Consider the following 26,329-nt stretch of genomic DNA (forward strand, 5'->3'; position numbering starts at 1 on the left):
GTGACCAAGGCAAGTACCGTTTTTACTGAAAAAAAATCGGACAAGACGCCCTCTATTGACATAATAATATAATGCTATAATGGATTCTATTCGGTAATGCCTTGTTCACAATGATTTATCTTAAGCCAACAATATTATATTCTTTCACATGTTTAATGCTTTTAATGTTTTTAATGTGCCCTCCTTCTGCCAGGTACATCGCGCTGTTGTTTATGGTACATACAAAAGTCTATCCGGGCTCAAAGCACCCTTGTCCTGCAAGACACCACTCGTAGAATCGGCTTTTAGTTTCTCCCACACTTCTTTGGGTGTCATATTCGGGTCGTTGCCAAGGGCAACCGCCATAGCCCCTATGCACAAAAGGTTACATATAGAATAGTTTATCGGAGTCATGGTATATATGCACTTTTAGGCTTTAACTAAACAAATGTAGTGTATTTCTTAACACTAATACATTAGTACAGTGGTCTCATAGGTTCTTGAGTTAAAACTAATAATATATGAAAACGAAAACTCTGTGTGTTTTCCCCCTCCAGAGAAATATCTTACGTATGGGGCGGAAGTAATACCTCTTATACCAAAAGTTGAGGTGTCCTTTACAGAACCTATATATCATTCTTCTATTCTTCTTGTGTGTCAGCTTTATCTCAATATTTGAGAGCAAACACCGCTAGATCATGCTCCGAACCCGCCCTACCCCTAGAAATACTGAGTCATATTTCGTAACTCGGACTACGAAGAGGAGGGTTGCTGCAACCACAACCACCCCCACGAACTTTCAATTATAAACGTCGTATACGGTACCGTTATATTTGGTACCAATGCATAGCTATGGGTCTCATCTGTCCGGTAATATCAAAAAAGTACAAACATTCCCCACAGAATGTCACTATGACGTCATAATGTGAGGGCGCCCATGCAAATTGAAATTCTACAAAAATGCAATTTTCACCGAATATTCTCATAAAAATAAAAGGAACTGATTATTGTCACCTAAAAGGTAAAAGGTCAGTATCTCTTGGGATAATATAATAATCATTGATTTTACTGTAGAAACTAATGTTGGGCATCCTTACCCTCCTCTCCCTCTATGGTCATTTTTGATGACCTGACCTACCCGGGTAAGGTGCTGGCACTATCAGTGAACCCGCAGAATTTAATTACATATATTGGAAGATTTCTTACCGGCAACATGTGGAGCAGCCATGGATGTTCCACTCGAAATAGCCGTCGCTCTCGGAGAACCAATCATAGTACTCAAAACATTGACTCCCGGGGCAAAAATGTCCAAACATGATCCGTAACTGGAAAAATACGCCCGGTGGTCTCTATGCTCAGTCGCCCCGACTGTAAATGACTGTAACAAAATTTTATATTAAAATGTAATTCCGGCTGTAAAGAATTTTAATTCTTTACAGCCGGAATTACATTTTCAATTTACTTTTATGCAGGACCATGTGTGGCTTAATGGTGATGTGACCCAATCTGATCCATTCAGGCTAAAGTCGGAAATTTTGAAAATTGAGTTACTACTATTACTATCTTGCTTAGTACCTACAATTACTGATCTTGAATACCCAGGTCTCTTGAATATTTGGTAGCAATATTTTGAACCTTTTATATGTCCATTTTCTTATGTTTTTTATTGGGGTTTTTTCTCCTCACTTTTGCCTATATATCTCAGTTTCATTATTGCCGACGTAAGCCTGATTGGACCAGATCTGGTCGCGTACTCACCTTGCAGCATGAGGTCCCCTACGGGTTCATTCACGGCGGTGGTAACTTAATGGGGTGTTGTTTTGGAAAACAAAAAGTCTGAATTTCATTAGCAACATTATGAAGATCAAAATCAGGCTTTCACTCTCTCTATGGTATATTTATGATAATTGCGTAGATATGAATACTCCGTGCTTCGGAGGGGACATTACGCAAATCCGGTCTTCCAAAGTAAAAGGAAAAAAAGGAAACAAGGAAGGCCTGCCCTAGCATATGTTGACATTCTGAAACAAGACACCGGACTTGAAACAACTGACATGGCAACAGCAATGCAAGACAGGGAGATATGGAGGGCCATCACAGTTCGAGAACACCACTTGACATACGCAAGGTAGGACTGATTAATGGCTACCCTGCCTGTAGAGTTTTCATAAATAAATATTTACCGATGGTGCTCCGGCGGGAGAAATTGTACATGCATCGTTGTTGCTGTTCCCCGCTGCTACTGCAGCAACCACTCCAGCGCCATACAAGCCCTGCATTGCTTGATCTACAGCATCATTGCGGCTACCTCCGAGTGATAATGATGCAACGGCTGGTAAAATGCGATGGTTGGCTACCCAATCAATACCTAAAAAGTGTTAAAAATGTGTCCATCCATATCAAACCGCTCGTAAAGTCGGCAAATTGTATTTCGAGTTACAGTGCAAAATGTGCATCAAGGTTGTTTTCATAATTATGTTCCTAATGTTTGTCCTACATGTTTCCCATTTTAGTGTCAGTCGAACGCCAACCTTTAATCCTATCGTTGAAGAGGATAATCAACTTATGTTTATGTATAGAGTTAGTAAATAGCTCTAGTCTTTGTTTGCTTTGGCCAAATCCTGTTCAAGTGGTTGGTTAACTAATAATCAACAATGAGAGGCTGAACCTTGTTGACTTGGGGTGATTTGAAGTGACCGCCAATTTGAAGTGACCGCCAGTGCACGGTAGCCTAGCGAAACGGGCACTGACTCATAATCGGGTTCGAGCCCCGGCGACGCCATCGTGTTGTGCCCTTGAGTAAGGCACTTTATCCCGACTACTCCTCTCAACCCAGGTGTTTAAATGGATTCTTGGGAAGGTAACAGACTCGCTGTAGAGGAGGTGCAGCGATCCCCCTACAGCAACATTTACATGGAGGAGTCTGGTCTAATCGCCAATGAAAGAGGGATGGGCACTCCGATCACTGTTTATACAGGATCATCTCCTTTACCTTTACCTTACTTTGCCAATTATGACAATTTGATATGTAATACCAGCAATGTGGAAAAAGAGAAATAATGTAGCACCAAAAGAATGTACTGAAGGAGCAAAGTTTAACAAGCCATAACTCTTCTGGATATTGGTCAAATGATATATCATTGTAAAGCTTATGATATATATTTTCTAAACACGAAAATAAACAAAATTGACGTGGACGGTCGAAGGAACGAATTTTAAAAGTATTGTATTTTTAAATATAAAAACCATGCGTAGAAATTACATTTGAAGCCTATAACCGATAATCAGCCAATTTCCCATACGCGTGAACGGTCTTAGAGGGTTGCGTACGTCCATTACCATGCAAGAAATTAGAATCTCAGTTTATTATGACGTATATTTTGCTGTTGGGATGTTTGTTAATGTATTCATCTTGCCTTATGTAATTAAAGGCCATTGTTTCATCCAATCATGTTCAATGGTCTGACCGACAAAAGTAGCCAAGACGCTGACGAGACGGACGTGAAAATATACGTCCGGGGGGCACTTCAATCTGAAATAGATATAGGTGTAGGGCTGGCACTTTCGCACTAAGGGGCATTCGGTGAGAGCAAAATGTAAAAAATATGGGGTCAATGGGTGAGAGCTTGATTTTTGGCATTCGGTGAGGGCAAAATGTAAATAATATGGGGTCATTGGGTGAGAACATGACTTTTTTTAATGGAATATTTGGGTGAGAACCGAAACAGCGTAATAGAAACCTCGAAAATCGATTTTCTAGTTCTAAATGGCTTCAAATTTCTTTTTCTTTTTCAAAATAAGTAACAAAATCAGTGATAAATGAAAGTTGCTGTTCAAATTGAACTGGTAAGGGTCTTTGGGTGACAGATCAAATGGAAAAATAAGGGGTCTTCGGGTATATGTCCCTCCTTGAAACTCCCTCTCTAAAAGATATCTTTCATATCAGAGTATCAATAAAAACAGCCGTCTCATAATCACTGGACACTCGTCGTAAAAAACCACATGGGTATCGTGCACATAAAACTTTCTACAAATTACAAGAACTCCGTCTCCTCAATGACGTTCGCAATCTAATCATGCTAATCGAGACTTCCATTATCTTTTAAACAGTTGTTTGAAATCAATATAATATATATATTAAATTACCATCGATGATCCAACTCCAATAAATATTGCCGCTGCATGAAGCGATTCGAACTGCCCAGATAGTAGCTCCCCTAGCGACGCCGTAATGGTTAGCACCAATTGTGCCCGCACAATGAGTGCCGTGACCATAGCAATCCTGTAACATCACGATAGTATTTTATTAAAGAAGAAAAAAGTCATATTTTGTACTTATCGCCTTGTATTCACTTTGTTTATTTGTGTATTAACATATAATGACACTGTCAATAATAAGACGGTAGGCACACTTTGCATAATATGACACTGCCAATAATAAGATGTTAGTCACACTTTGCAATGTAAACTCATCTTGCTCCGGATTACACCAATCGTTTGAGTTACCTCTATGTATGACTAAACCACACTAACCGATACCTCTCACAAATACCCAGTCCATCTCACTCCACACCCCGCAGGTGGCACTTAACACAAATGACCGTACGGTTATGTTCCCCCGGAAAGACCCCCTTTCTGGATTTCGCAGCTCCAAAAGGCCCCCTAAGTTGACTAAAATGGAGCTCCGAAAGACCCTTTATTCTAAAAGAGCCCAAATTGCTTATTACTCATATTTCTGAGTTTTTTTCAGGCGATTTTTAACCAGAAACCCTATGAAAGACCCATATTTTTACTCCCCTTTTATCGGTACGCCGTCAGCTCCCAAAGACCCACCACCCCGTGCTTCACACATCCCACGCACCCAGGTAAAGGCGTGCCTAAGGCGATGCAATCAAAACAACTAGCAAAGATATAAACAGCAAATAAACGAACCCCTTCTCCATCACCGCCAGCGTCATATCCAAATCGAGCCCGTCCTTCGAAATATTCGTGCTGTGTATAAATGCCTGAATCGATGACGTACACGTTGACACCTGTACCATTTCCTAAACATAAAATGTGAAAATGAGAAAATAAGTTATCAGACTTGCTAAGATATTGCCCACCTAAAGTACCACCCATTGGCTGCACCAGGTGGAAAGGGTGAAAGAACATTTAAGGCGACCAAACCCCGGGGGGCACATCAAAAATTTTGGGGGTATGCTCCTCGGAATTTTGAGGTGGTGGGTCTTTGGGAGCTGACGGCGTACCGGTAAAAGGGGGTCTTTCGGAGCTGCGAACCGGGCTGTGAACAAGTAAAATGGGTCTTTTCGAGCTGCGAAAAGTCAAAATCAATGGTCTTTCTTGGATTTTTGGTTGAAAATCGCCTGAAAAAACAAGAAATATGAGGAATTAGCAATTTTTGGGTCTTTTAGAGCTGAAATTATCAAAATCAAGGGTCTTTCGGAGCTTTATTTTGGTCAAATATAGGGGGTCTTTCGGAGCTGCGAAACCCAAAAAGGGGGTCTTTCCGGGGGAGTATACCCGTATGGTCATTTGTGTTGAGTGCCCCCCCGGGGACCAAACAACCGAATCTTGCCCAGTTTAAAAAAGTCAGCAGAAAAGCAACTAACTAGTCGGCAGGACAGGCCGCTCCTAAAAGAAAACTTTTTGATGTATAGTGCGCTGCCTTAGTGTCTTTATTCGCTGTCTATACTCATCAGCGGTGAACCGGGAAAATTTGCAAGGTCGGCAAAATTACAACAAAATGGTCCAGCTGACCTGCTACCAAAAATACTTCATCTGAAATCTGTCATTTTAATGCTGAAATGGGCCAAATAGGAATAAAAACTAATCCCTATTATATTATACTGGGGCCTAAAAAAGCCAAACGAAAGATGGACATCGCAAATGTTGTCGATTTTTTCCCGGTCGGCACGCGCCACCATAGTTGTGGTAACATTTTAGGGCAGCGCCGGACGGGCTGGTTTGGAAAATAGCACGTCCGATGACAAAGTAGCTCGTCTCGGACGTGTGGACGGGCGCCATTGATTGTACACACTCATCATGCATGCCTAGAATTTGAAATGTTGGGTTTAAACAGATTTGAAATACTCCTACATACCGCTGAAACTGGATTGTCCGTCCAGTGGTAGATTCCGTTGATCAATTCTATCCAATCCCCATGTCATTGATGTCTCGAACAGTGTTACATTGCCATCTTGTTGAACGTATGCTACATCTGTGAGTCGGCGGATCTTTGAATAACAAGCGAATCACCGTTATTGAAAATACATTATCTTTAAGAAATTTTGTTGCCAGATTAAACATAGTTCATTACTAATCCTGTTGATTTCACCCTTTGTCTCTATTTAAATGATTGATTTTAAAGTAATATGAAGCACATTTGCAAAAACTCGGAATACATAAACTGAAATTAGTTGTTTACAAGTCTTTGAGGTTGGTTGTTTTAGCATACAAAATTGACCAAAAGTGACCTTTTGCATAGCTAGTGGTCTTTCTATACGTTTCCGTCTTTGAATTCTTTCAAAATGTTAATAAAGTAGAAAAGGTTCTTTTTCAGATCCAATTATTCTGGTACTTACTCAGAAATATTTCAATTCCTATCAGGAATCTTATCCGGAATTTCTGTCAGGAATTAAGATTCCTGATAAGGAATTGAAATATTTCTGAGTATTAAAAGTACAAGAATAATTGGATCTGAAACAGAACCTTTTCTACTTTATTGAACTATGAACAATCCTGATGAATCTGTTTCAAAACTTTCAAAATGTTGTTTTTGAAAACATATTACAAATTCGGAATTGCAATTCCATTAATACTTAAATTTGATGATATTTATCTACAGAGTTCCTATCCCTTTCTGTATAGTGGTCAATGCACGAGGATTTGGTCACGCTTTTAGGTCTTGGTATATCGTGCCCATGGGTCACGTGCGCATTTTTAAAAGCGCATTGATAGATATAACCGAAGTCACTGATTAGGTTAAGCTAAAGGGTTATGATTACTAATATGGAGTAAAAAAGGTGCACATTTGTACATTAGTTCACCTAGTCAACTTGACAAACATAATATAATAATAAATAATTTTGTACATACTTGGTTGAGTGCTGTTTCAGATGTCACGCGAACACCGAACCCTTTGAGCGCACGTCTATATTCCTGTATCACGCTAACTCCCGTAATATCGGTCAAGGCTTCTCTATCTCTATCAACGTTACCCGAATCCTGAAAACATAGAAGGATTTTTTTCGGTGAAGTGCACAAGAAGTGTTGTTTTAAACCATATACAGCCTGTCTCAAAAAAAAATTGTGCAAGTGAAAAGCGCCCTCTATGGCAATAAGAAAATACGGTTGTGACATAATGCTTACATCAACGTCAAGGGCACAGTCTTAGCTCTCAATTGCCGTTTGTTCTGTTCAGTTTGCTTCTTTTAATCTCAAGATATGTTTAATTAACAACGAAAGGGTAAAATCGCAATTGTGCCACTTTTACTAGGGAAGAAGGCTGTACATGTAAACCAATGATAGATGATGTTGATGCGTCTAATACACTCCACCTTCGTGGCTCGTGCATAAGATGCATCATTCGGCATCAACATCATTGCGCATGCATTATGTTGTCTTATTTCTCTCCCAACAAGTAATATGCGCTCATTAACTTTGCAATATTTGTTTGTCTTTTAACACGTCTTGAGTGACAAAGAAAACAGTATTTACCATGATAAAATCATTGACATGCACGTGTATTTAATTTTACAGCACAATGTGAAATATCTATTTCTCTTTTAATCTGTTTTAAGTGGAAAAGGAGAATCATATAATACCTGTATCATGATAAAACAGTAAAAACAGTAAAGACTATTTTTATTGTTGTTATTATTGATGCGTTCTTTTGATTTCACGAAGGAACTCTTGATAACCTAGATGCTATCATTGATTTACATGTACAGTCCTCTTGATCTTCCTCAGTAAAAGTGGCACAGTTGTGATTTTACCCTTTCGTTGTTAACTAAACATATTAAAACAAGCAAATTGAACAGAACAAACGGCATTTGGGAGCTACGACTACGCCCTTGACGTTGATGTAAACATCATGATTGACGTAGAGGGCGTTTTTCACTTGCACTTTTTTTTTGAGACAGGCTGTAGAATAACGTGCATTAAATTGAATGTGACGTCATTATAAATATTCATCTTTACAATATAAAATGATTCAATTAATATATATAATTTTGGTTCGTCATTAGGAAAAGAATGACAAAGGCCAATATGTGGGCAATAATATTATTATACAGGGTGTAACAATAAAATTTGTACAGTTTTGAAAATAGAATGACACAAGTATGCCGCTTAATTTTTGGTTTGATATGTATATGGCTATCAAGATAATTTCTTTAGCCACCAGATAAGCTTTGACCCAATAAAATTGATGGCATACAAGTGAAGATATGGCCAATTATGTAACCTAGTCTTAAAACCGCTTGGGCCACTTTTGTCTAAGTGTTACAAAAGTGACTGAATAGAGTTGAACCATAGACCAGTTGGACGGTGCTCTTAGGTAGTTTCAAACAATGGGGTATTCGAAGTGGTAAAAATGATTACATAATCCTTGAGTTTTTGAAAGTTACAACTAAGCACTGACATAACAACCTCATTTACTAGAAAACGTGGCTGCAACTCAGCAACTTCTATCCCAATTCACGTTAGAAGACCGTATTTTTTATGGTTGTGACATTCGGTAGCACATGGAGTCAAGCAGAAACCATAAGATTGTTTATAGCTCATTTTCCAAACTCACATCTTCCATCAAGGCTTACAATTACATATAACTGTGAGAAGTATGTAGAATTTGTTAACAGAAATGCTGGGCAATAGTGGTCGCCCCAGAACAGCTAGAAGCCCAGCTGAACTTAATTTCAAAAGTTCATTGTTTTGTACTAATGGATGCAAAAACTTTATAAGGTTTAATCAATGATATCTCAGGAATATGAGAAATCAATGTACTTTATTTTAATTTGAAAGAAATTTCATGACTTCATTTATAGATTTTAAAGAAATATCGTATTATTATTACTAGTATTAAGTTCATGTTAATTATATAAAGAAACATCACTTATAATTCGTTTGTGTCAGTTCTTTAATGCACGATAAGTATTTCTATGCGGTTCAAACTTGATATGCCCAAACATAGCAAAAGTGGCCCAACACGTTTTCTGGACGATTTAATTAATTGGACATAACTTTTGAACCCAAGCTAGTAAAGAAACCAACTAAACGTCTTCTTTTAGCCAAGATATCACTGATCAAATAGCATATAACATTTGTGCCATAACTCTTTTAGTTTTTGCGTGAGAAGTCAAAATGTAATTGTACAAATTTTATTGTTACACCCTGTATACATGTGCTATGTGACACTGCCACTTTTCTAGGCTGTTCCTTTTATAACACGTCTAAATAGGGACGGTTTATAATAAAACGGTATTCTGTTGTCTTCATAAACGATATAACTATGATGCTATTAATCATGAGCCGCTGTGCCAACATGCCTCCGTTGTAAACATGTAGTTTTATTAAACAATTGGACGAGACGTAGACGAGACCAATAGTTTAAAACCCATACCGAGACTAATAAATATTGGATATGACATTGATAGACATGACAGTTGTTTGGTTGGATTCGTCATCTTTTTACTGCTACCTGCTGCCATGCCAGGTAAATGCCGTATACTTGTATCAAGGTGTTACAGAACTACAGGCCTCTGGGCCTCAACTATAATTCCTTCACTCGTCATTGTATTATGCATTTGTTCGTTCATTGTACATGTATTATTTTTTGTATCTTTATCATGCATCATTCTTATTGCATTATTCTTTGTATCATGTATTGAGTGAAAAGGTAATAAATCTATTAATCTTGGGCGTAAAGTATCCAAATTTATCATTATTATGTTTTGGATCCCATATTTTCACACACTTGGATTCATCAAAAAATAATAATGATTAACACTCACTTGGAATGGTTTTGTGAATAAATGCACTCATATTGTCCATGGATAAAGGAAACTAAAGTTTTTTTTTTTTTTTTTTTTTATCTCCCACATAGACAAGAAGTATTTGGACTTTTTACCTCGATATATTCGAAAAACATCCATTCTATATTTTTCTTACCTTTAAAACAACAATATATTGGTCAGCAATAGGTCTGTCGATCCGTTTAAGAGGTGCTATGGTGGCATAGCTCAATCCAAGTACCAATACGAAACAAATCAGTAATCGCTCCATGCTATCTTCAGCCTCTAGACTAAAAATGAGCAAGGGATAGAGGAAAATACCAATATACCACGTACTGTATAAGCGAAGTGTTCCATAAGAATTTGTGAAATTTAAACAGCCTGCGTAGCTCTGTTGGTTTAGCATCGGATTCTTCTTCCGATAGTTTGGGGTTCAGGTCCCCGTGCAGGTAGCTACGTCCGATTTTTTTTCGTCTAGCGTGTCTGGCTATGCACTGTTTTTACATTGCAGGCCTAATATGACCTATATGATGTTAAAATGTTCTATACCATTTTTCACCTTGATGTGGCAGTGACGTGTGCGCGTTGAATCAGCTGTTTTACTCGCGCATCTATGCGGCGTCTTTAAAGGGAGTCTCCGGCAATCATAACATTATGCCTTACATGTTATTAATATAATAATATCAAACACGACGAATCACGTTGAGCAAACGCTAGCAATTTGGGGGGTGAAAATGGTAAAGGGTGCTTTGCGTAGTTCTTTCTTCCCTGGTAATACTGACAGGTTCAGAAAGCATCATTATTTTGCTCCCTTGCGCTCAGTAGCGTATCAGGCGTGTGGAAAGGGGTAGAGTGGCCCGATAAATACAACATTTTACCTTGACATGGGGTTAAAATAGTGTAAAATTTGCAATTTTGGCGATGGCGAGCTTCGCGCGCAATTGTCCTGGTAAAATCGTTCTCGTGTACGCTTCTTACCTACGTTTATACTCTGTGATATCTTTTTAGGCTAATTCAGTTGCTTAACAACTTTTATTATTTCAACCGAAGTATTAACATTTCATCGTTATAGATTCAAAGAAAAGCACGAAAATGTAATGGATTATTATGTTTCTACAATGAAAGTTACATGTTTGAGCCATAGGAGTATAACAATATGTGACCGTACAGCACGAATGAGCCGTAAATGTCCTAAATCGTATTCTGAGTTAAAGCGTAAAATGTGCCTGAAGGTCGTATTCATCGGTACCTATAGTTGGCGCGACATCTGTCTCATTTTTATAGTCAAACACCAATCAATAATCCTATTGTTGAAGAGGATAATAAGCTTTTACCTTAGATATCTATAGAATTCTTTTAAATAGCTCTGATCTTTGTTTGCTTTGGCTAAATCCTGTTCAAGTGGTGGGTTACAATTGTATTTTGTCTAGGTGTGTATAACCAATAATTAACAATGAGAGGACATTCTTAAACCTCGTTGACTTGGGGATGATTTGAAATGACCGCCAATTATGACTGCATGATATTTATTACCAGCAATGTGGAAGAAGAGACACATGTCGAAACGAAAAAGCTATCATTTTGTTGACGGAGCAGAGTTCAACCAGCCATAACCCCGCTTCTGGATATCGTTTGAAGTCAAATGATATACGATTTTAAAGCATATGATATATATTTTCTAAACACGAAATAAAACAAAATTGACCGGGGGAGGAATTTACGGCTCATTTGTCGTGTACGGTCACATATAATGAAGAAGAAATAATTAGACTATACTTACGTCTTGTTCGGAAAGCTTTGGCGGTAATAAATGCATACACAGATCAATCACGCATGAATGTGCACGTTTAATGAAGCTGGTAAAACAATGGTCATATTTTAGTTCACCTTTGTATTTAGTTTGTTTACCGAAGCGAAAACAAAAATCTGATTAAATGGCATAGTGCTATTAAAAGTAGTGATAAGTGTTCAACGATGTAAGGTACCCGGATGTACACAAATTCCACACGCAAAAGTATAGGCGAATATGACAGGTTACAAGGAAAATTGTTTTTGCACAATAGTGGCATTGATTGCAAAGGGCAAAATAATTTGAGCGAAAGATACACTCTTTATTTGGATTTTCCATTACGGACAAAAAAATTAATGACGGAAAAGCTAGATATAGCTGATTTAAAAACTTGTATTTCAGTATTTCCGTGACAAATGGGCGTGGCAATTGGCCATATTGATGACGAAGTGTGATTCTTACTGGCATTAAGGTCAGAACTGAGTAGCTGCCGATGATGTTATTTGATAATTTTTGCACGTGATGATAGGGAACTTAGGGGCTGTCATTTTCTTCGGGAGGAATGGGTCACGGATTTATTTATTTGGGAGTCAAGATAAGTATTTCCACCCCCCCTCCTCGTAGTGCCGCCACTGAACATAACCCTGACCCTAATTTTAACTCTAATTTTAACGTAAATTGACGAAACTATAACTTTAGCCCTTTTCGGAATAATGACCCTCTCGAACTTAATAGGCTAGATGTCCCCGCCCGACCTCCTCAACCCCAACTTACTCATTCGCTCGCTCACATTCAATTAAGTAAGTATCAAAATGGACAAACAATCAAATTCAAAATGTGTTTTTAAGCACCTTTTTGTGTCCCCCATGCTAAATCGGTAATCTGTACACCCTTTGACGTACAATTTAGAGTATAAATACGTAGATCACTGTACATGATCTAATGCTGAGGAAGACTCGTATACTATACATCACGCTCATACGTTATATGACAAGTTGACGTACAATTACGTATGTTATGCATGGTTTATTCTTCTAGTATAGTCGTCATACACATTATTGTCATGGTATTATATATTGTAATTGTATACGTCAATTTTGTTCAGTTTGGTTCAAACGGCTTATAAAGTTTTACTTTACACGGAAGGGGAAACTTAGCAAAAAAAACAATTAATTAATTATACAAGGGGAGGGGGATTTTGCCTAGCCGAAAGGGGGGAACAAATAAAATTTATAAAATTATAATAGTAGACTTGTTAAGGGGTGAAAATGGGGCGAACGCTGCATTTTTTAGTACAAAGGTCCCACTTGGTATGAATGTTCCTTGGGGCAAAAGGAAAAGATTCATCCAAAGAGACACTCTGTATCTATGCATAAAACCCCTAATTAGCATAAATTATGCTAATTAGCATCCAAAATATGGTATTTTCTAACTTTTAGCCCATTTCACTTAAAAACATGTGTAAACAGTTGAATTTGGATTAATTTAGGATAAGGAATTAATTTTAGGGATAATTTTGGGAATATGTGGCCATTCTGACTTCAAATCCAAGATGGCCGCTGGCCGCCATCTTTAAAATATGCGTTTTACAACTTTTGAACCAATCGAGCTACAGACTTGTGTGGCATATCAATTTATACTAACATGGGGGTGGGAAACTCATTTCTGGCACTGTTTATAAGATAGGAAGTCATTTGAAAAGGGCACAGTGGTTTTTTAAATGTAAATTCCAATGTACTAGTCTTTGACAATATTGTAGATGGATGAACATCAAACTTATGTTTGAATATATAGTTTGGTTCAGTGCGTCACCAACATTTTGGTCGTTGGCAATTGTGGGGATTTTCTATATTTCGATTTTTTGAAGTCTAGGATTCACTTGTAATGAAAACCAATGTTTACCATTTTTTTTTTTTTTTTATGGCGGCCATTTTGACAATCCAAAATGGCCGGTTAATCTGCACACACGCAGTCATGTTCAGTTCCTAAAAGTGGACCTTTGAACCTGAAATAGTGTCAAATGCGCCCGAACCAATAGCTGACGCAGTGAAGAGCAGAATCGTTGAATTCAGCTAGGTCCTCATGTGTGCAATGTTGCCCCACCTGTGGACAGACCAACAGGTGTTCCATAGTCTGTGGAACCGTTCCACACTCACAGGTAGTGTTTTGTCCTTTTGGTAGGTATCCCCATTTCTGCCAAGCGACCTTGCACCTTCCTACCCCTGATCTTAGTCTGTTGAGACACCGCCACTCAGGCCATGTGGAATCAGCTCCAGGTGGTAGCTGCTCACTGGGTTGTAGTCCCATAGCTGGTGAATTGGGAGATCTCTCTTTCCACAGGGTGAGTCTTTCCGCTTCCTTGGAGACTGTCCCAGGAGGATGAACTTTGCTTAGGAAGCTTCCTCTGGATCTAAGGCGTTTGGGTGCAGCAGTCTGGTTGAACATGGGGTGCTTTATATCCGTGGTCTGACGCTCACGCTCTTGCATGCTGGTCACTTGTCGGCGTACATCTGGAGGGGCTATTAGATACGGCACGATTTAGGAAACATTTTTTTCTGTAAGAGTTTCGCCTCTTACATGGACTATCATGATGAAGTTAACGTCTCTCTGAATTAACACATATGTATTTTTTTATTGTAGAATATGATGTGTGGGTAAGATTAATGACTAAGACGTCTTCCTGTCCTACACTATTTAAGAATTTCACTCTTACACTCTATACTTACTAACTTTACAAGAAATGTAGAAGTAATATAATTATGATTTTCGCACAGATATTTAAACAAAAAAGAGTAAAAGTATCAAAATGGACAAACAATCAAATTCAAAATGTGTTTTTAAGCACCTTTTTGTGTCCCCCATGCTAAATCGGTAATCTGTACACCCTTTGACGTACAATTTAGAGTATAAATACGTAGATCACTGTACATGATCTAATGCTGAGGAAGACTCGTATACTATACATCACGCTCATACGTTATATGACAAGTTGACGTACAATTACGTATGTTATGCATGGTTTATTCTTCTAGTATAGTCGTCATACACATTATTGTCATGGTATTATATATTGTAATTGTATACGTCAATTTTGTTCAGTTTGGTTCAAACGGCTTATAAAGTTTTACTTTACACGGAAGGGGAAACTTAGCAAAAAAAACAATTAATTAATTATACAAGGGGGGAGGGGGGATTTTGCCTAGCCGAAAGGGGGAACAAATAAAATTTATAAAATTATAATAGTAGACTTGTTAAGGGGTGAAAATGGGGCGAACGCTGCATTTTTTAGTACAAAGGTCCCACTTGGTATGAATGTTCCTTGGGGCAAAAGGAAAAGATTCATCCAAAGAGACACTCTGTATCTATGCATAAAACCCCTAATTAGCATAAATTATGCTAATTAGCATCCAAAATATGGTATTTTCTAACTTTTAGCCCATTTCACTTAAAAACATGTGTAAACAGTTGAATTTGGATTAATTTAGGATAAGGAATTAATTTTAGGGATAATTTTGGGAATATGTGGCCATTCTGACCCAAATCCAAGATGGCCGCTGGCCGCCATCTTTAAAATCATGCGTTTTTACAACTTTTGAACCAATCGAGCTACAGACTTGTGTGGCATATCAATTTATACTAACATGGGGGTGGGAAACTCATTTCTGGCACTGTTTATAAGATAGGAAGTCATTTGAAAAGGGCACAGTGGTTTTTTAAATGTAAATTCCATTGTACTAGTCTTTGACAATATTGTAGATGGATGAACATCAAACTTATGTTTGAATATATAGTTTGGTTCAGTGCGTCACCAACATTTTGGTCGTTGGCAATTGTGGGGATTTTCTATATTTCGATTTTTTTGAAGTCTAGGATTCACTTGTAATGAAAACCAATGTTTACCATTTTTTAAATACCAATATGGCGGCCATTTTGACAATCCAAAATGGCCGGTTAATCTGCACACACGCAGTCATGTTCAGTTCCTAAAAGTGGACCTTTGAACCTGAAATAGTGTCAAATGCGCCCGAACCAATAGCTGACGCAGTGAAGAGCAGAATCGTTGAATTCAGCTAGGTCCTCATGTGTGCAATGTTGCCCCACCTGTGGACAGACCAACAGGTGTTCCATAGTCTGTGGAACCGTTCCACACTCACAGGTAGTGTTTTGTCCTTTTGGTAGGTATCCCCATTTCTGCCAAGCGACCTTGCACCTTCCTACCCCTGATCTTAGTCTGTTGAGACACCGCCACTCAGGCCATGTGGAATCAGCTCCAGGTGGTAGCTGCTCACTGGGTTGTAGTCCCATAGCTGGTGAATTGGGAGATCTCTCTTTCCACAGGGTGAGTCTTTCCGCTTCCTTGGAGACTGTCCCAGGAGGATGAACTTTGCTTAGGAAGCTTCCTCTGGATCTAAGGCGTTTGGGTGCAGCAGTCTGGTTGAACATGGGGTGCTTTATATCCGTGGTCTGACGCTCACGCTCTTGCATGCTGGTCACTTGTCGGCGTACATCTGGAGTCTAGGGCTATTAGATACGGCACGATTTAGGAAACATTTTTTTCTGTAAGAGTTTCGCCTCTTACATGGACTATCATGATGAAGTTAACGTCTCTCTGAATTAACACATATGTATTTTTTTTATTGTAGAATATGATGTGTGGGTAAGATTAATGACTAAGACGTCTTCCTGTCCTACACTATTTAAGAATTTCACTCTTACACTCTATACTTACTAACTTTACAAGAAATGTAGAAGTAATATAATTATGATTTTCGCACAGATATTTAAACAAAAAAGAGTAAAAGGATTTAGAATGTATGAATTGCAGTCTTACGCTTACCCTTACCAAGTAAAGGAAATAGCAAAGCAACGTAGCTATTGAGTTTCGATGTTCCAAATGTAAGAATTTTATTCTTACTGTTTACTCTTACAAAACTAAGCTAATAAACATCAATTTGAGTGTCTTTGTTTTCAAATTATTTTAATCTTACAAATTACTCTTACAAAATATTTGGATAAAGACGCAGGTGATTACTCCTTACTGCATTCATGATTTAGAATGTAAGAATTTGAGTATTACGCTTACTATTACAGAGAATAGGGAATAACTAAGAAACGTAACAATTTTAATTATTTGGGTTTCTCAACTGTAAGAATTTTATTCTTACAAATTACTCTTACAAAATATTTGGATATAGACGCAGGTGATTACTTCTTACTGCTTTCATGATTTAGAATGTAAGAATTTAAGTGTTACGCTTACACTTACTGAGACTTTGGAATAACTAAGAAACGTAACGATTTTTAGTGTCTTTGTTTTCTCAAATGTAAGAATTTTATTCTTACAAATTACTCTTACAAAATATATTGATAAAGACGCAGGTGATTACTCCTTACTGCTTTCATGATTTAGAATGTAAGAATTTAAGTGTTACGCTTACACTTACTGAGACTTTGGAATAACTAAGAAACGTAATGATTTTTAGTGTCTTTGTTTTCTCAAATGTAAGAATTTTATTCTTACAAATTACTCTTACAAAATATATATATGGATATAGACGCAGGTGATTACTCCTCTGCATTCATGATTTAGAATGTAAGAATTTGAGTATTACGCTTACTCTTACAGAGAATAGGGCATAACTAAGACACGTAACAATTTTTAAATTTTTGGTTTTCTCAAATGTAAGAATTTTATTCTTACAAATTACTCTTACAAAATATATTGATATAGACGCAGGTGATTACTCCCTACTGCTTTCATGATTTAGAATGTAAGAATTTGAGTATTACGCTTACTCTTACAGAGAATAGGGCATAACTAAGACACGTAACAATTTTTAAATTTTGGTTTTCTCAAATGTAAGAATTTTATTCTTACAAATTACTTTTACAAAATATTTGGATATAGACGCAGGTGATTACTCCTTACTGGTTTCATGATTTAGAATGTAAGAATTTGAGTATTACGCTTACTCTTACAGAGAATAGGGCATAACTAAGACACGTAACAATTTTTTAAATTTTGGTTTTCTCAAATGTAAGAATTTTATTCTTACAAATTACTCTTACAAAATATTTGGATATAGACGCAGGTGATTACTCCTTACTGCTTTCATGATTTAGAATGTAAGAATTTGAGTATTACGCTTACTCTTACAGAGAATAGGGCATAACTAAGACACGTAACAATTTTTAAATATTTGGTTGTCTCAAATGTAAGAATTTTATTCTTACAAATTACTCTTAAAAATATTTGGATATAGACGCAGGTGATTACTCCTTACTGCTTTCATGATTTAGAATGTAAGAATTTGAGTATTACGCTTACTATTACAGAGAATAGGGAATAACTAAGAAACGTAACAATTTTAATTATTTGGGTTTCTCAACTGTAAGAATTTTATTCTTACAAATTACTCTTACAAAATATTTGGATATAGACGCAGGTGATTACTTCTTACTGCTTTCATGATTTAGAATGTAAGAATTTAAGTGTTACGCTTACACTTACTGAGACTTTGGAATAACTAAGAAACGTAACGATTTTTAGTGTCTTTGTTTTCTCAAATGTAAGAATTTTATTCTTACAAATTACTCTTACAAAATATATATATGGATATAGACGCAGGTGATTACTCCTTACTGCATTCATGATTTAGAATGTAAGAATTTGAGTATTACGCTTACTCTTACAGAGAATAGGGCATAACTAAGACACGTAACAATTTTTAAATTTTGGTTTTCTCAAATGTAAGAATTTTATTCTTACAAATTACTCTTACAAAATATATTGATATAGACGCAGGTGATTACTCCCTACTGCTTTCATGATTTAGAATGTAAGAATTTGAGTATTACGCTTACTCTTACAGAGAATAGGGCATAACTAAGACACGTAACAATTTTTAAATTTTTGGTTTTCTCAAATGTAAGAATTTTATTCTTACAAATTACTTTTACAAAATATTTGGATATAGACGCAGGTGATTACTCCTTACTGGTTTCATGATTTAGAATGTAAGAATTTGAGTATTACGCTTACTCTTACAGAGAATAGGGCATAACTAAGACACGTAACAATTTTTAAATTTTGGTTTTCTCAAATGTAAGAATTTTATTCTTACAAATTACTCTTACAAAATATTTGGATATAGACGCAGGTGATTACTCCTTACTGCTTTCATGATTTAGAATGTAAGAATTTGAGTATTACGCTTACTCTTACAGAGAATAGGGCATAACTAAGACACGTAACAATTTTTAAATTTTTGGTTTTCTCAAATGTAAGAATTTTATTCTTACAAATTACTCTTAAAAATATTTGGATATAGACGCAGGTGATTACTCCTTACTGCTTTCATGATTTAGAATGTAAGAATTTGAGTATTACGCTTACTCTTACAGAGAATGGGCATAACTAAGACACGTAACAATTTTTAAATTTTTGGTTTTCTCAAATGTAAGAATTTTATTCTTACAAATTACTCTTAAAAATATTTGGATATAGACGCAGGTGATTACTCCTTACTGCTTTCATGATTTAGAATGTAAGAATTTGAGTATTACGCTTACTCTTACAGAGAATGGGGCATAACTAAGACACGTAACCCTCTTTGAGTTTTGGTTTTCTCAAATGTAAGAATTTTATTCTTACAAATTACTCATTACAAAATATTTGGATATAGACGCAGGTGATTACTCCTTACTGCTTTCATGATTTAGAATGTAAGAATTTGAGTATTACGCTTACTCTTGCAGAGAATAGGGCATAACTAAGACACGTAACAATTTTTAAATTTTTGGTTTTCTCAAATGTAAGAATTTTATTCTTACAAATTACTCTTACAAAATATATGGATATAGACGCAGGTGATTACTCCTTACTGCTTTCGTGATTTAGAATGTAAGAATTTGAGTATTACGCTTACTCTTACAGATAATAGGAAACTAAGAAACGTACCGTAAAATGGGGTAACTTCGGTCAGCGGGTAACTTTGGTCGGTCAGATATATTTTTTGAAATGGTCGTATTTTCGTACAGCAATATTGTTTTTAGTCATTTTTGGTGTTAATTTGTTGAGAAATATATTTGGAAGAAATATTAGTCGATCATGTTCAATTTCCTCAAAATTTATGAAAAAATCAGGATTTTTGACCAAAAATTAGCATTTTTTTTACATTTTCATAAAAAATCAAAATCGATACTTGTGAGCCAGGATGTTTGCTTGATTAATTTTAAAAGGGGTCAAATGTCACACAAAAAAACTTGCCCATATACAGCGAAGATCAATTTTTCTGATTTTTTTTTCCTTCGTGGAATGTAATACTCTGACCAAAGTTGCCCCAAATGCGGGGTAACTTTGCTATTTTTAACCCATAGGGCACCCTTACAAAATTAATAAAGAATGGGGAACCCTAATGTCATAAAAAAAAAAGAGTTAATTAGAAATATAATTTGTTTTGTTTGGAAGCAGTTTTTAAAAAACTCTGAAAAGTGCCCAAAGTTACCACATTTTACGGTAACAATATTTAATACCCCCACCCCCATACGCGCATTATGTAAGTTTTAGTTAGTAGTAAAATAACCGAAATTGATATACAGGGTGTTCCAAAAAAAAGGGCCCCTCATTGCGCCCTCTTTTTCGCCAATTTCTGAAAAATTGATCACATATTTTGATATGTAAAGAAACATGTAATTGTTAGCTTTAATCAACTAAAACAATTATTTCAATCGGCTCACAACTTTTGAAGATATGCTCCACAAATAGCAAACAGAGTGGTTGGGATGGCTCATGCTGTGGAGTGGTCTGTAAGATCACCAGACCTCACATCATTTATTTTTTTCATTTGAGGCAAAATCCAAGATATTCGCAAACGTATTACTGCTATATTCGCAAGTATCCGGCGCACAAGATCGATACGCAACGCAATTATGATGCAAGGGGGACTAGGGTTGAAACCTGTTTTCGTCAAGGAGGCAACCAGGTACGTAGAGGGCTTAGCAGCACAATAAACTCACTCCAAAAGAACCAAAGACAAACTAAACTTTTCAGGGCCACCTTTTATTCCAAAAAGAGAAATGACATATGTTGTCAATAAAAAGAAAGAAACAATAAAGTAAGAAAGTACTAATAAATCAAAAATGCATCAAATAACTAAGAAAATCATAAGTAATTGCAAGTATAGCAAAAGAAGTCCCATCCCACATCAATTTCGCCCAAATTAGGGAGTGATCGTTATTTGCGACAGGGGGTTAATGGGCGTTTTGAGGGGGGAATCCGAAAAATTTTTTGGGTCTTGAGGGGGGAACGCGAAATTTTTCGTTGAACCAAGAGGGGGGAATGTTAAGTTTTAAATGGAGAAATTCGGGAAAACAAGGGGGAATCCGAAAATTTTGAGCGGACGCGAGGGGGGAACGCGAAATTTTTTGTCGATATTTTTTCCAAAGCGCCCATTACCCCCTGCCGTAAATAACGATCGGTCCCTTATAACGTCTATCTTACTTCCCAGCCACACCCAGCTGGTGGTGGTGACGCGCCACACAAATATATTAATGCTCCTACTTTGTTGTAAAAGTTAGGTTGTCAAATTTCAGGAATTGTACAGTTTTTATTTTCCAAACATGTTACAATTCCTACTAATACAAGATGAAATAAATAAAAAAATAAATATATATATAAACAAATAAATAAATATCTGAATAAATAAATATCTGAATAAATAAATAAATAAATAAATAAATAAATAAATAAATAAATAAATAAATAAATAAATAAATAAATAAATAAATTAATTAATTAATTAATTAATTAATTAATAAATCCGTTCTTTCCTTTTCAATTCCCTTGCTTATAAATAAATACCTAGTTTCTTTCTTTCTTTCTTTCTTTCTTTCTTTCTTTCTTTCTTTCTTTCTTTCTTTCGAGTCATTAAGCTCTAAAAGCCAGTCAGAGCCCTTTGGTAGGACATTACTTGACAATTTTCCAAAAAGGACATTTCATCCTTTTGAGTAAATGTTCACTTTATTGATGTGTGACTAATTAGGTGTTCATACACAGTCCCTGGTACTATATAATACTATGTGATTGTATAAATAGGTAATTCAATGACCATCCAGACTACAGGCATAGTATCTTCACAAAAATGCCAGGACAGAAGGCCAATTTCAGGCTATTTCGGGCTATGTCAACATTAGTGTATTGTGTTGGCGTGAAAAGTTTTAGCATGCAGTGCGCTGCCAGTGCCTTTGAAACTAATTAACATAACTTGACACCCTTAACGTAAACAAAAACAAAATTGGACGTTTTATTGGGGTGCGGACAACTTTACTCTACGCAACGCAAAAATCCGTTTTCCGAAATAATGTAAAACGTAGAAGTTTTTAGCCTTACCAATTCGAAAAACTCAGTAATTTATTATAGATTGAAAATAAATCCTGCGAAATAATTGTGATTTAATTTGTGAGATATTTAAAAATTACAAAATGAAATAAGCCATGTTGTCATTATTCAGTAACATAATTTATGCTCACTTTAATTATAATTATTTTTTTAATGCTTTAAAATTTAATTGAAATTTTAGGCCGATTTTGAATAATTTTGCGCTAATGAAAATTTATGCACAATTATGCTAATTTATGCATCATGCTTAATTTAATTAAAATTTTAGGCCGATTTTGAAAATGTTTTTGTTAATTATTATATCACATTTCAATTTTCCGACTAGATTTTTAAAGTTTTACAACCCATAACTTGTGTTATATTGTGGAGCTATATATATTTCTAACATCAAGATACGCCAGGGTTGAAGGACAAAAATGAGCTTCAATTACTGATAGACAATTCAAGCCTAATTAAACCCTGATTAACTAAAACTTGATGACACTTATTACTAATTTCAAGATGAATATCTAGACCTATATAACAACATTCAACTCAGTGTGTGAAATTTGTATTTAATATGTAGGACTTAAAAGTGACACTTGAAAGTTATTCACATTAATTTTGTGTACAACCCTATGGCTCACCTGCCCCAGCTACTCCAAATTAGCAAAATGAAGCAAACTTGGCCTACAATTTTAATTCAGCATTATAATGATGGGCAAACATTAGCATAATGGACTCATAAATTAGCATAATAGTAGTTCTCAAACTGTGACTAGAAATCAGGCATGATGTGCATATAAGAAATCTACAAACGAATGACGCACACAATTATTCAAAATCGACTTAAAATTTTAATTAAATTAAGCATTAAAGTGAGCATTAGCATGATGCATAAATTGGCATAATTGTGCATACATTTTCATTAGCGCAAAATTATTCAAAATCGACCTAAAATTTCAATTAAATTCTAAAGTGAGCATAAATTAGCATGATGCATAAATTAGCATAATTGTGCATACATTTTTATAATCGCAAAATTATTCAATTAGATTTTAAAGCATTAAAAAATAATTATAATTAAAGTGAGCATAAATTAGCAAAATTAAGGGATCTAAAATGAGCGTTTATTGCGTTTCGACAGTATTTTTTGTGGGACATGAGAGTACCTCAGACCTATCGAATTGCATTCTGAATACGAAGCATGTCTTTCTGATATCAAATAATTTTCATTTTTTGAAAATCACAATATAATACAAATTTTATGACAAATTATAAAATTTGATATTTTTCAAATTTTTGATATATAACAGTCCTCGAAGTAAATTATATAAATCTAATGATATATTCTTAAAGTGTATGTAGCACTTAGCAGGGAGGAAAAGCCGACGGTCAATTGAAAATTTTGACCTTTCATATTGAAGATATGGATTTTTTTCCCAAAAAGACCTCATTTTTTTTGGTGTTTTGGGGAAAAAATCCATATCTTCAATACGAAAGGTCAAAATTTTCAATTGATCGTCGGCTTTTCATACACTTTAAATATAAATCATCAGATTTATAAAGTTTACTTCAAGTACTGTTAAATTTTAAAAATATCAATTTTAATGATTTGCCATAAAATGTGTATTAAATTGCGAATTTCAAAAATCAAAATTATTTGATATCAGAATGGCATTCTTCGTATTCAGAATGCAATTCGATATGTCTGATGTGCTCTAATGTCCCAAAATAAATACTGTCCAAACGTTCAGTACCCCAGCCCTTAAGGGATCTAAAATGAGCGTTTATTGCGTTTCGACAGTATTTTTTGTGGGACATGAGAGCACCTCAGACCTATCGAATTGCATTCTGAATACGAAGCATGTCTTTCTGATATCAAATAATTTTCATTTTTTAAAATCATAATGTAATACAAATTTTATGACAAATTATAAAAAATTTATATTTTTCAAATTTTTGATATATAACAGTCCTCGAAGTAAATTATATAAATCTAATGCTATATTCTTAAAGTGTATGTAGCAGGGAGGAAAAGCCGACAGTCAATTGAAAATTTTGACCTTTCATATTGAAGATATGGATTTTTTTCCAAAAAAGACCACATTTTTTTTGGTGTTTTGGAAAAAAAAATCCATATCTTCAATACAAAAAGGTCAAAATTTTCAATTGATCGTCGGCTTTTCATCCCACCTACATACACTTTAAGTATAAATCATCAGATTTATAAAGTTTACTTCAAGTACTGTTAAATATCAAAATATCAATTTTAATGATTTGCCATAAAATGTGTATTAAATTGCGAATTTCAAAAATCAAAATTATTTGATATCAGAATGACATTCTTCGTATTCAGAATGCAATCGATATGTCTGATGTGTTCTAATGTCCCAAAATAAATACTGTCCAAACGTTCATACCCCAGCCCTTAAGCAACCTTAGCATAATTGTAAATAAGTAACTGAGTAGAAATCAGGCATACAAATGACATACGCATACAAAATTATTCAAAATAGGCCTATAATTTTAATTGAGCATTAAAATGGGCATAAATTTGTAATGAAGCATCAATTAGCATAATTGTGCATAAATTTGCAAACTGTGACTAGAAATCGGGCATGATGCATAAGTAAAACTGTGACTAGAAGTCGGGCATGATGCATAAGAAATCTACATACGAATGATACGCATACAATTATTCAAAATCAGCCCAAAATTTTTTAAAGTGAGCATAAATTAGCTTGATACATAAATTAGCATTAGCCAAAATTATTCAAAATCGGCCTAAAATTTCAATTAAATTTTAAAGCATTAAAAAAATAATTAAAGTCCCGAGCATAAATTAGCAAAATGAAGCAAACTTAGCATAATAGTAAAAGAATGACATATGCATACAAAATTATTCAAAATAGGCCTACAATTTTAATTGAGCATTAAAATGGGCATACATTAGCATAATGAATCATAAATTAGCATAATTGTGCATATATTGCATAAGTTTGCAAACTGTGATCTCGGGCATATGATGCATAAGAAATCTACAAAATTCAAAATCGGCCTAAAATTTTAATTAAATAATAATCATTTAAGTGAGCATATTAGCATGATGCATAGATTAGCGTAATATTGTGCATACATTTTCATTAGCGCAAAGTGGGCCTAGAAATCTGCATACAAATGCTATACGGTAGGCCTACGGCTACGCATACAAAATTATTCAAAATAGCATATAATTGTGCATAAATCTTTGAATCAGCATAACAAAATAATTAAAATGTGTTTGACATTAAAGGTAATATATTTACCCAGGGCTGTATGCATCAAGACCGGTATCATAAAAAGACATTACCGGCAGGGTTCCCGCTACACTGAGTCTTTGCGTCTTTTAGCACAGTAAAATCATAAGGGACTCCATATTTTTCAAATTTTGAAAATTATGGGGTCCAACTGGACCCATCATTTGAGACTATAATGTGATAACCATTTCAGAATTTGTGTTTAAGACCCCCCCCCAAAAAATTGTTTAGGACCCCATAGTTGTCAAATTTTGCAGATTATGGGATAATATTTGGACCTAGCGGAAACTCTGATTACCGGTCCCGGTAGCCTATATTTCCACCACAATTCACATGTAACGTACACAATCAATGAGACATCAAATTAATATATTTTCACAACAAATCATGACATGAGCCCACAATTTACACACACGATCATTGAGTATTAATGCACCCCCGGGAATGCACCGGTGAGACCGACCGGTTAGATGTTGATTACGACCTCTCCATTTTGAAACTTCTTGAATTGCTTGGTAGTTTTAATTGTGTTTTACTATAGAATGTCACGCCAGCCATGTATGATGCCCACGATGCGATCTCAGTTACAATTTCACATTTTATACAAAGCGTATAGACCAGAGTATGACCAGGAATGTTACATTTTACATGTACACGGCCGGTAAACATGTAAATGAGTAAGCATGGAGTAAGCTTATGGTCTGAGATGATGTACCGGTGAACTATGATGTTGAACCAGCTCTCCGTATTAGTAATGATCTTAGATATGAATTGCATGGTAGCTTTAATTGCACCTACCGTATGTTAAGCCATTTACGCCATTTAATGAGTACGGTAAGCTTATATTAGTCTGAGATGAAGTGGATCGGTG

The 26,329-nt window shown here is 35.6% G+C and overlaps 2 protein-coding genes across 2 annotated transcripts in view; one reads left to right on the plus strand and one right to left on the minus strand.

Annotated features, from left to right (window-relative positions):
- The window catches only part of LOC140157537 (uncharacterized), a 281,356-nt gene that overhangs the window by 52,758 nt on the left and 202,269 nt on the right, over positions 1-26,329 (plus strand). The gene's annotated exons all lie outside the window — the stretch shown is intronic.
- On the minus strand, positions 174-10,277 carry LOC140157535 (aqualysin-1-like). The gene is made up of 8 exons (XM_072180758.1): positions 10,150-10,277; positions 7,078-7,206; positions 6,083-6,215; positions 4,912-5,024; positions 4,126-4,261; positions 2,163-2,347; positions 1,186-1,357; positions 174-350 (listed from the first exon to the last, which is right to left on the minus strand). The coding sequence occupies exons 1-8, from the start codon at positions 10,261-10,263 to the stop codon at positions 211-213; spliced, it is 1,122 nt and encodes a 373-aa protein (XP_072036859.1). The 5' UTR covers positions 10,264-10,277; the 3' UTR covers positions 174-210.

The sequence above is a fragment of the Amphiura filiformis genome, chromosome 7 (genome assembly GCF_039555335.1).
Source record: "Amphiura filiformis chromosome 7, Afil_fr2py, whole genome shotgun sequence".
NCBI lineage: Eukaryota > Metazoa > Echinodermata > Ophiuroidea > Amphilepidida > Amphiuridae > Amphiura > Amphiura filiformis.